At 39.3% G+C, this 12,769-nt stretch overlaps 1 protein-coding gene across 1 annotated transcript; it reads right to left on the reverse strand.

The window, feature by feature from the left end:
• Positions 1-4,395: 4,395 nt before the first annotated feature.
• abcb6a (ATP binding cassette subfamily B member 6 (LAN blood group) a) lies at positions 4,396-12,476 on the reverse strand. Its single transcript, XM_013910315.1, has 18 exons — positions 12,339-12,476; positions 12,045-12,234; positions 11,754-11,846; positions 11,427-11,619; positions 11,153-11,274; positions 10,880-10,989; positions 10,707-10,772; positions 10,011-10,136; positions 9,814-9,890; positions 9,652-9,715; positions 9,464-9,549; positions 9,315-9,372; positions 9,119-9,223; positions 8,725-8,899; positions 8,364-8,476; positions 8,193-8,287; positions 8,026-8,094; positions 4,396-5,714 (listed from the first exon to the last, which is right to left on the reverse strand). The coding sequence occupies exons 1-18, from the start codon at positions 12,459-12,461 to the stop codon at positions 5,555-5,557; spliced, it is 2,025 nt and encodes a 674-aa protein (XP_013765769.1). The 5' UTR covers positions 12,462-12,476; the 3' UTR covers positions 4,396-5,554.
• Between the last annotated feature and the right edge of the window lie 293 nt (positions 12,477-12,769).

Here is a 12,769-nt window from a genome sequence, read left to right on the forward strand (position 1 = left end):
CCCAGGCCCATCCCAGGATGGAAAAGCAGCCGTACAGCACCACATACCCTGGAAGTTCATCTGCATTCGTGGCTCTCCAAATCATTCCACCCAGAAACTGGATGATCAGAAAGACGTGGAGGACCTGCTGAAAACCATAGAGGCAGGAGCGAGGAATGAACTTGCGCTCCATTTGCGTGCCATACTTTTGGTAGCATATGCAGTGGATGGTGCCAAGGAGGAAGGAGAGGGAGAGCAGGATGGTGGGGACCAGTGTGAAGTAGAAGCAGGGGGCGATGCCTTCATCCACCCAGGTTATGAAGATGGAGGAATTTGCTTCACAGTAGCTCTGCACAAACACCATGGCTGCAGCTAGGAGAGAGAAATCATTTTAAAATCCTAGCAGCAAATCCTAACAAAGACATCCCGCCTGTACGAGGTGTTTTATAGTATACCTAGAAAGAGGAACTGCTCTGGCTCTTTTACATTAGGCACTGATTTATGCGATAGTAGTAAAAAAATAACCGCGATACCTGTTACTGCGCTAAATATTGTAGGCAGAGAAGTGCGCAAACACACGAGAAAACAAAGTGTGAAAGGTTAGCGCACCAGCTCAGTGGCACAAGAAGCTAATGTGGCTACAAGAAAAGGAAACTTATAACTATCAGACTACATTTCAGAGAGTCTAGAGATAAAACCGGCTGTTGTTGTTAGTTTTTAACATTACCTTTCCCAGGCAGGCAGCTGTGAAGTCCAAACACTGTACACAGTCCACTTGTTAGTAACCGAGGCTACTCCAGGGAGACGAGCGAGTCCTCCGAGCTGTTATTAGCTTGCTTATCGTCTCTAACTGTAGTTCAAACGACATTTAGGAATGACACCCAGAGCACAATAACTCACAGCTATGTGTCTGTCATTACTACCACCAGCTGTGTGTTACACTGATGAAGCCGGTGTTCGGAGTAGTGATGTGTCGGTCTCGAACGAAATGGCTCTTAGAGCCGACTCTTTGACATGAACGACGCAAGCCGACTCCTTATCACAAGCTGTGTTTTTTTTTTCTTTCTCTCACCCTCTCTTGCACTTTTTTCTGCTTCACTCCGCACACAAGCCTTGTGCCCATATGACAGAGAATGTGCATCTTCTTTTTGTTTTCATATTTTTTCATATTTATATTTAATTGTGTTGTGGTTTGCAGTGTTTTGTGTTGTTTCACTTTAAATTTGTTTAAAAGAAAAAAGCTGAAATTTTAAATAGTTAAAAGTTGAACTGTGACTAGTTGGTTTTTGTATTATATGATTTATTTATTACATTTTATGTGGAGTGAATAAATAAAAGTATATTTACGGTGGCCCCTAGAGACAAAGCAGCATGTACAAACTTCAAAACAGGTAAAAACTCCAAAACATGTAAAAACTCCAAAACACATAAAAAAGAAGCACGTAAAAACTCCAAAACACGTACAAAACACAACAGAAGTGCTCCAGCATGCTAGGCGCAGTGTTGAGCTTTTGTTACCTAGTGGCTACACAAGCCAGCAAGTACCAACGACCGGATTTGGTGTGTGGTAGTAACAGGTAAATGAACTTTTTTTTAAAAATTATTTGAATATATATGAGTGCTTGTGTATAAATACACAAACAATACACATATGCTTTCAATTGTGTAATTTAAGTGATCTAAGTAGCTCTGTTTTGAAGTTTGTACGTGCTTTTTGGAGTTTGTACGTGTTTTGTCTCTAGGGGCCACTGTATATATTTATATATAAACATATATAAATAAAAGCACTTTTTTTTACATTAGTAATTCCTTTTGTGCATAATTTTATATTATTGTTAATAATAAATTAATTAAAGCAACAAAACAACCTGAAGAGCTGGGTCGGAGCCGAAAGAGTCGGATCTTTTTAGTGAGGCGAGCCGAAAGAGCCGGTTCGCTAAAAAGATCCGGGAATCCCATCACTAGTTTGGAGTCCTCCCAGTTCTTCTTCTTCTTGTCAAATTTTCCTGGCGAAACCGTGGAGTAACGCTACCAGCTGGCACGGAGTGTGAACACACACAGACACACCAAATAAAAGAAAAGAAAAAAAACCCCTTTTAAATCAAATTTTAAGTTTGTCTTAAAAACAATGTATTAGAAATTGTACACGGACCGCTAGCTTTTAAATCAGGTCCAGTATCATTTTCATCTTAATAAGGATCAGTAGTTTCTTCTTCTCCACTGCCTGGAGCAAATTTAGCTTCACACCTTTGCCATTGCAGTGCACTGCAATTCATACATTAAAAAGCAAGAATAGTTAATCAATTACTTTCAGTTAGTGCACCTGTTTTAAGGTGGACCCTTGAGGTATCAAACCTGAGACAAAGGCTCAATACTGTTAGTTAAAGAACAATTTGCAGCCAAGGACATACGAGCAGAAACAAGGACACAGTCAGTCTTAAACACAACATCAAGCAACTGAGGCAGCATTATTCAGTGCAGACACCCGGAAAAAGAAATTACACTGCCACTGCAATCACCTGAACAAACGGCTAAGAAAGCTGCCTTTTTACATTAAAGCTTATGCATACAAACCTTTATTTTAGTGTAAAGACTCGACAGAGACACAGAGGCATTCCAGTTCAAGAGTGCTGCTATAAAAGCACACAAAGCATCTATGAAATGCATGTCATTATTTGTCATTTACACTATCAGTTAATAAGGCAAATAAGTATTTGTGACATAGGTTACTATAAAAGCAGGCTGGGGAGAATCCACACTTGATATGAGTGTAACACTGCTTACTTATGTGAAATCATCATCAGTGAATGCTTGCAAAACAGAAACTACCTTGGTATTATAACAAACGGCTTGACATTGGCCACACATCCACACTTGCAGGTTTCTTTTTCCTCTCTCGTTTTGCTATCTTCACACCGATGTCTCTCTTTCTCGCCTGGCTCTTCTCTCAGTCTTTGTGCTGTCATCCAACAGGTCGGTGTAACATTGAAGCAGGGTTCAGTTATCTATATCACCTATCCACCCATATCAATTGCATTATTCAAGCTGAGTATCAGGCTTGTACTGCTGGCGGTCGACATAAGCAGTCCTTTTCACTTTTTTTCTTACCTTTTTAAATTCATTTTTATTATTATTTACGTCTTTTTGAAGAGAGATCTGGCCACGAAGGCAGCTGAAATAGCAACATATGCAACATCACAGGTTTATCAAGGTATTTTAAGTAGGCATAAAAGACTGGATTGATTATAATGTAGGTGCAAACTTTAGTCATGAAGATACTTGCAAAGAAGGTCATTTCTTTATTTTGTATATAACCCTTAATAATAATAATAATTCATTTTACAAATATAAGCAAAGAAATTACATATAAGAGTTGTTGGCACAACATCATCTCCAATAGATAGTTTCCCTGAATATGTAGCATTAGAGGAAAATGAAAAATAATACAAAAATACGTTATTGTTCCGGCTATTAGTAAAGTTATTTTTAGGGGTGCTAAGATGAAATTTAGGGATGCTTGAGCACCTCTGAAAAGGGTCTAAACTCACCAATGTCCACCACAGACACAGTTTCCAGTATGGTGTCTTACTATTATAAATAAATTCAGTGTATCCAGGTCCGAGTTGTGAAATGATCTCCTGTCTCAGCAAATCTTCTCGAAACAAACAGTATTTTAGTCCAATTTACAGACACAGTTTGCTGCTATTACACAACAGGTCTAAAGTTTTACTGCTGGATGGCTTCAGGTTTCGGCACTTTAATATCCCATAAGTGAAACATGCACAGAATTAATTAACACCAGACCATCCCTATTACCAATAAATTCATGTGGTATTACACGACTTATCATAAGATATAACAATTCAGATTGTAAACTTATTATGATGCAGTTTTGCATCTATGGACTAAGTAAAATAATAGTTTGTCAAATGCATCAGTGATGTGAGATACCATCACATTAACATTTCTTCAAAGTCTAAACTGGACAGGATGTTGTTTTAATGTAAAGACAGAAAAAGGATGGAAATAATGCCATTTATTGCTCATGATTAGATGATAAAACAGTATTTCCAAAACCTGTAACTATGAACAACACCTTTTTTGAGGTAGATATAAGACAGCAAATAACTTATTTAAAATTGTATGGCTGTACTTAGATCTATGGACGTTTAATTTCTAGACATTCTTTTTCATGCAGATATTTTGACTTGCTAACTGAGCACAAGCGCAGATCGATAACTTGGCCCCATTACAGCCACATACCGAGTGGAAACATCTGCCGTGAGAAATGTCTGTGGTCTTTCTGCCAATGGAAGGCTGGACTGTACAACTTCAGGCATGAATCAGTATGTCTAAAGATAACTGAATGATCAAAAACAACAAACAAACCCTGACACAACAATGCTATTATCAAAGAAAATGAAAAAAATATATATTTTTGTCAGTGTCACACAGAAAATGATGATGAATGCCCATTATTTTACTAGCATAAACATGGAGATATATATTTATGCACTACCAGCTCCTCTCTCCTGCTCCAAGAATGTACAAATACATACAGCTCAAAATTCAGCTAACAAAACTTTAAATAACAAAACAAAATCCCTGATGACATTAACACCATTCTATTCTTAAGCATATAGTACTCAGCAGAATTCAGAATTAACAGTCTGAGCACACCAAGATACAGAGTCAAGACTGATTTTACTTTTCATGTGTCTCAGGTCATATTATTGCTCCACAGCAGAAGCAGAAATATACAACCCCCATAGCTTCTTTCTCATTAACAATAAAAACTAATAAGCTGGTTTTTCATGAAACTTGGTAGAGAGGTGGAGGAAAGACGGGAACCCCCCCACCACCACCACATTTTATTCAAAGGGGACCCATTATGCTTTTCTTGCACCTCCATATTTGTATTCTAAGACTCTAATAGCTCCAATAGTCCAACTCTTTAGTCTAACTTTCCTCTGCCCAGCAGGTGGAGCAGGTGGGTGGGGTTTCAGTGCTTACTGTGAGAGTTGTGTGACTGAGATAATTAGGGATTTCCCCTCTCTTTGACATCATAGAGAGTCACAACAAGAAAAAAACAAAAGTCTCAAATTGTGAATTTGAGCAGTCTGCAACCTGAACATCTGGCTCACAGGAATAATTATACATAAACTGATCTTTTTGGATCTTTGGCGGTCTTTAAATGAGCATCTGCACATGTAACAGTACATCTATGAGAGAAAAAGCACAGCAGGTCCCCATTATGTTTAGTTTGTGAGCACATAGTATCATCTGTCTCTTCTCCTGTGCTAATTCTTTTTAGTTTTAGATCTTTTGTTAACTCCTGGCATCAAAACCGTGGCTAGAATCACAACTATTGGATATAAAGTCTAAAAGGTGTGAATACCTCTTCAGTTTCATTAGGCACCTTACCCTGACCTGTCATTGCACATTCACTTTAGAAAATCTAGCAATAAATAACACTTTCACCTTGCAGAGTGTTCAAAACATTTAAATTCGCCACATTGCCCCGTTTACAACCATAACAAAGAATACAAAAAGATTTTTCTTAAAGCAAATACATTCAGTGCCCGTGGTGTCCTGAGGAGGTCGATGGTGGCTGCAGTTTCTCAGACTGGCGATCTTTGGTTTCAGTGTCTGATGATGAATCTGAGTCCTGAGCCTGTTGTTGCTTCAACCACATGTCTGCATACAAACCTCCTTTTTGTAGCAATTCCTCGTGTCTAGGATGGAGAAAAGATTGATATTTGATTGTTTATTGGTTTGCTGGTCTGTAGCATTCAGGTGAGCGCTAACACAAGGCCACGGAGGAAGGACATCAGCAATCATCTTAAAGAAGCAGCTGCTGCTGCCAAGCAGTGTTTATAGGGATAATTCCAAACAACTTGAAAACCATCATTCTACAGTGGAAAACCTTCAAAACAGCTGCCCATTCATGCAAGGAGTGGACGTCGCAGTATATTCACTCTAACGTAAGACCGTGCAATGCTTAGAGAAACCACAAAAAAGAGCTGCATCTCAGACTCTACAGGCATCCGTTAGCATGTTAAATGTTTATGTTAAAAGTTCATGTTAAAAATTCATGACATTGTGATTACAAAAAAAAAAATAAATAATCGCAATCGACAGATGAAAACAAAGTGGAGATATTTGGCCATAATGCACAGCACCACATTTTGCAAAAAACAACATTGGCAAAAGACCTCATAACAACTGTCAGCACTATAGCAGTGATGACTTGGGCTTGTTTTGCAGCCACATGACCTCAGTACCTTGGGCATGAATTACATGGTCAGGGAAAACTTTTCTTTTTCCAGGGTAGAATGATGGACGGCATAAATTTTTAGTGACTTTAAATCACAACAATTGGGTGCACGTTTGAATTTAATTTGAATTTCCCCTAATCCACTCAGCAGCAAATTTATGGACTACCTCCAAATTCAACTTTGCGTTAAATGAACAGACAGGACACAATTTGATGTTCCAGCAGAACAATGATCCCAAGCACACATCGGTGTTTTTTTAATGGATAAAGCAAGCAAACATTAAGCTTTTGAAATGGCCTTTCCAAAGTTCTGACCTCAGCCCAACTGAAAATTTATAGACTATCAGGGCTCTAGACTAACTTTTTGCCACGGTTGCGCCAGGCGCACCAGCACAAAAGTTAGGTGCGCCCACTGGTGCGACCAAGGTTTTTATTTAGTCGCACCATTGAAAAATTTGGCCGCATTTGCGACCCGAGGTCCCGATTCACAAGGTCCCGATTCAATTCGAGTCAATTTTGCCTCAGACAGTCAGAAATATTATAACTCTGATCATATGTGAGACTTCATCAGAGTTGTGAGCATCACAGCAGATGCCTTTGTGTCAAAGTAACTGAGAATAAAACACAGAAAAACATGAAGGAGATTTTCCTGGCCTGGATTTTTATAGCAGATAACCTTAATTAGCCAAATTTAAAAAAAATCACATTTCTTCAGTATTGAACAGCAGAAATTAGGCTTTCTTGGCCGAGGACATTTAAGTTTAAAAATTAAAAAATAAAAAGCGCTGCAAACAATGGTAGACTGGTGGGCAATAAGCGAATGAATAATGCTGAAAACATGCTGGTTCAGTGAATTTTGGTTGGAGAGAGACAAAACCCACACCTCAGAATCTAGCGCAAAAAAGACGTAAACACAAAGCGCGGACCCGCCGACGCATCAGAATCAGTGAGCTGTCGGCGGTCAGCCCCAACGGCGTGTCCGTGTACGTGCCATCGGGTGAGAAAGCCGAGAAAGAGAAAGCTGATTCTGATGCGTCGGGTCCGCTCTGTGTTTACGTCTTTGTGTGGAATCTGTTTAGCTGCTCTCATTTACTGTTTCAGCTGTTTGGTGGTTGTTGAAATAGTTTTGAGAGCTTTAACCTGAGATTCTGGCGTTTCTGGCAAAATACATTTATATTTAAAAGTCTTATAAAAGTCTTTATATTAAAAAAATTCAAGATTTAATGAATCGATATCGCTTTATTCAAGCTACTCACCTCCCTCTTCCACCTGCACTTTCAAACGTACACACAAAGGACTACGGGACAACTACAGGACCACGGTCAATCATAGAGGTCCCACTCCTGACTATCTCTGATTGGGACACACGATAGGGGCATGATGTCTGTCAGTTGTCAACATGGAGACTTTCAGAGTTGCCGGGACTTTTTTTTTTTTTTTTTACTGGAACAGCTGGTCGCACCGGTGTGACAGGATTTTATTTAGTTGCACCATTGAAAAACTGGTCGCACTCTAGAGCCCTGACTATGCTTAAAAGTATAAAACTAAACAGTTTCAATGATATCGACCAATTCTGCCAAGAAGACAGTGAGCAAAAATCAAGCCAGAATAATGCCAGAAGCTTGTTGATGGCTAGCCCCAAATTATCATGAGATTAATGCTCATGATGACCCTCTGTAAACTTTTCACAGATTCCTATGAATGCTTTATTTTTCACAACTGTATGTGTTATGGCAGGAGTTTCATTCAAAACAATCAGGCACACTTACCGTCCACGCTCAGCAATCCGCCCTTCATTGACAACCAGGATCTGGTCTGCTGCGATGATGGTGGACAACCTATTACAGAGCAATAACGGACCCACAAGTCATCGGTGAAATAAATGAAGATGGATAAATTCACTTAAAAAAACCTGACAGTACATGAATTTATTTACCTGTGAGCTACAACCACTGTAGTACGATTGGCACAGACTTTGGCCAGAGAGGCCTGGATGTTACGTTCTGTCTGTGTGTCCAGGGCAGATGTGGCCTACAGAGAGATAATATTAGAAAACTGCAACTAACAGCAATGAGTTTACACTTGAGATGACAGTTCAGTCACATACCTCATCCAGCAGGATGATTTGTGGTGCTTTGAGGATAGTTCTGGCGATAGCCACCCTCTGCTTCTCTCCTCCACTCAGCTTCAGTCCTCTTTCCCCCACCTGGGTATCATAACCTGCCCAACAAAAACACAGAAAGAGGCTGAAAAAAACTTCTTGCAATATAGAAGAGACTGCAGTTACACAGTGATCATCACTAACTACACTTTAGAACATTTTAAAAATATGGCTAACTTCAGAAATATACATTTAAAAGATATAAACTTAGATTCAATTTAAACACCCACGATTTTAGTAAAAGTATGGAAAACAAATCTTTGACGTCACAATGCTGAATAAACTGAGGGATTAATCTGCACGTTACCATCAGGGAAGGTCATGATTTTGTCATGGATATCAGCAGCGAGTGCAGCCTCCTCCACCTCCTGGTCATTAGCAGTGGTGCGACCGTAGCGAATGTTCTCCCGGATGGTGTCGTTGAACAGCACGGTATCCTGGGGAACCACGCCGATATGAGATCGCAGAGATGTTTGTTTCACCTGAGGAAAGATGATGAAGATAAAGTAATAAGAAGTCTAGTCTGTGCAATTATAGTAATAACAAAGACTTTATGACTTCTACAATAAGAGAATTGGCTGATTTGTGTTTTACTGGATTAATGACTTCATTATAATGTAGATTTCATAAACAGCTGTCGACTGGATGACGGGAAGTTTCAAATATTTCTCACACAGTAGCTCTGGTGCCAAACCTCTTACCTTTGATATATCCTGGCCATCAATGCGAATGCAGCCTCCCTGAACATCATAGAAACGGAAAAGCAGTCGAATGATTGTGCTTTTCCCAGATCCCGACGGCCCAACCTGAAGATATGTTAATAATCGGTAATGTTAGTAACACCTTAACTGCTCAATGTAATGCTGGAAAGCAGGAAACATCTCGCCTCAGACTCACCAGTGCAACTGTCTGTCCTGGAAGAACTGTGAAGGACACATCCCTGAGAATCTCCTTGCTGTAAAGCAGTAAATAAATTTATAAGAGCCATGCAAGAACACACTGAGACTGAAGTTTAATAAAAGAAATCCACGCAAAAATAAACCGACCCGTTTGTGTAGCTGAAGTAAACGTTTTCAAACTCCACTTTCCCCAGTTTAAAGAGAAGGCTTCCTGCATTTACTTCATCCTTCACCTGCATTAGGCAACATATAAAAAACATAAAAAACTCAAAACACATTAAAAAAAAACCCCACTGATATCACCGCTGCAAATATTTACCCATCTATAAACATACCTCTTGATCTTCTTCAAAAAGTTGGAACATGTTTTCCATGTCAATAAAGGAAGTCTGGATCATTCTGCAGGGAAAGAAGAGAAAAACCAACAGTTGGCAAAAGGAACAGGAGTCAAACAGAGTTTTGGTAAAAGCAATACATAATCTCTATATTTCTTTTACCTGTAGTATGTCCCAAACCAGTTGAGTGGGGTGTACAGCTGGATGATGTAGGTACCGAAGAGAACATAATCCCCGACCTGAGGTTAGAGTTGTTTTTATGACACTTATAATAATATAATAACAACAATAACAACATAATTGCATAGTTTTGGAAATGTGGAGAGGCATAATGCAAACCATTATTACAAAGTCAATACCAGAAACTTTCCCTCTGTGACAAAGTATGCACAGAGCAAGGAACCAGCCAGCAGTCCTGCTCCAATGATGGCATTCTGTGTTTGATTGAGTAAGGCCAGAGATGCCTGGGTTTTATACTCTGATTCCTACAACAGGAGAAGGAAGCAACAATTAAATATATGACTCCATTCCTGAGACCACTAAATTAAACATTTTTCTCTACCTCTGTGATCAGTGTCTCAGTTTTAGTTTTGGTGAAATACAGGAACAAATATCTACATGCAAACCCAATAATAGTTGGTTAAATGTCTCTTAGCAAGTGATTTTGCTTATTTTGGGGCCATGATTTAGTGACATAACACCCAACGATGTCCAAGAATTTAGAGGTAGTCCTCAGCAGCAGAATATTATGGATTGTCTAAATATTGTCCCAGGAAAATCAAAGCAGCAAAATCACACAAAAAAAACACTGAATTCCAACATCCAGTTATTTCATTTTGTCTTTGTTTTGAAATCAAACCTGACATAAATTTGCTTCCACTCAGCATCTTAATGCTAAAAGCTATCTCAAAGGTAGCAATAACTAGAAAGACTGTAGGAGAGCAGGTTTATTCTGACTCCTGTTAAAGTAAACAAAGACCAGCTTAGGAAAAAAAACAGCAGGGGAAGGCGTGGCAAGCCGTGGAGTGCCAAAACCGGTTGATAAATGCACTTACCTGATATTTTAAGATTGCACCCTCAAACCGGCCGACCTCATAGTTCTCTGCATTGTAGTATTTTACCTATGGAACCAGAAAAAACTAATTGTATTTTAAAGTGCATTTTAAGATGAAAGAATAATAAAAAGAAAAGTAAACTTCTTTATGAACCACAAACTTATTTAATTTACCGTCTCAAAGTTTAACAAGGAGTCCACAGCCCTGGACTTGGCAGTGTTATCCATCTGATTCATTTCTCGTCTGTACTTGGTTCTCCATTCAGTGATGATGATCGTCAAGGCTGGCAAACATTTAAATAAGGAATTACTACACAGTCAAAGAGGATCTGAAATCTATCTTAGCCAATGCTGAAGTACAGAAATGTTTTTCACACTTGAAGTTTATTTTTCATTATTAAACTGGGTCAAAGTGAAGCTAGTTCAGGTTCAACATGCATAACTTACTGAGATACAGGGTCATGCAGATGAAGACAATAAGGCCAAACCAGGCATTGAAAAGAGCGCTGAAGTAGATGATGGCGATGATAATATCAGCAATGGTTGGAAAGATGCTGAACACTATGTAGCTGTGGAAAAACACCAATACCTGAGTTTAATTTTTCTTCAGATTCTAACACGAGAGGAGCATTTAAGGATAAAAACATTGCCTAACAGAATCATTATTTGAGTTATTACTAATTGTTAATAATTATTGTGATCCTGTTTGATGCCATCTTACCTGAGCAAGCTATTAATGGAAGCTGTGCCACGATCAATACTTCTCAGTACTTCACCAGTTTTGCGGCTCAGATGCCAGCGCAGAGAGAGGGAGTGCAGGTGGCCAAACAGATTGACTTGAACCAGTCGATTGGTGTACTGCTGCACGCGGATCCAGAAGAAAGAGCGCATGTTACTGACAAATCCAGAGGAACCTGAAAAGAAGAGAGGTTGGTGGTCAAAATAATGGAGCAGCCTTAATGCTAGTGTGGCATGTGAGGCTGATGCTCATTGTGCAGCTCTCTGTGGTACTACAATGTTCACTGGGCATCCGTGAAGTAAGTCCTACCTGCTCCTCCACCCTGCATGAACTTAAGCAGGACATAAATACACACTGTAACGGCTACAGTGTGCCAGCTGCTGCCATCAGTCAGTTCATTCACTGAAAAAAGGACACAGACATCAAGGAGAATGAGACAAAATGAGGCTTTCAAGCTGTGGTGAAAAAAAAAAATCAATGAATAAATAAAAAGCATTATGAGATTTTAATCTGACTGCAACAATGTCACTGCAGTGCCATCAGTGTGAGTGACTGAACATTTGAGTCTATAGTGCATGATGACGAAGACACATCACTCACCAATATTCTTGTAGTAAATGGGTACAAAGACGTTAATAGCCCTCTCCACTCCCAGCAGCCCCAAACAGAAGAGGACCAGCAGCTGGAGAAACTTGTTGCCTTGCGGCCACATGTAGGGAACAAGCAGACGGACCTTCTTCCAAAAACCCTTCCAGGTGGACTGGTTCTCCTCTGATCTTCCCAACAGGCTCTGACCCAGAGAAAGATATGAAACCATTAAAAAAAGCATTAATAGAGTATATAAGCAAAGCTGCTCGTGTGTTTTAATATACAGTGGAAGTGCCCTGTCACTACCTGTCTACCGTTTTCTACGTCACGCTCATCTTCATTTATCAGTAGCATGTAAGGTCTCCTTGGCAACCCTGGAGCTTTGAGACCGATGAAGAAGAGCAGCCCAGTGCTAATGTAGCGCATCATCCACAGGAACAACTGCACCTGAAGTTTTCATAGATGTTTACACACACACACATCAGCATGCATACAAAACAGCGTTTAACACAGTGGTAACACAATGCTAATAACACAGTAATGTGAATATGCTGAAGACTGTTAAGTGTTTTATTGAACAGTTACCATATATCTAGGTAGTGTACTATTACAACATCATTTACTATTAAAATAGCACTTTCATAATGTTGACTTTATGGGATGAAGGATGCAATACAATAACATTTTGCAAAGCAAGTACAAGTAAAAGCACTTTAAGTTTAGGAAAAATCAACAAC

Source organism: Pundamilia nyererei, unplaced genomic scaffold (genome assembly GCF_000239375.1).
Source record: "Pundamilia nyererei isolate P.nyererei 1_Seehausen unplaced genomic scaffold, PunNye1.0 scaffold00040, whole genome shotgun sequence".
NCBI lineage: Eukaryota > Metazoa > Chordata > Actinopteri > Cichliformes > Cichlidae > Pundamilia > Pundamilia nyererei.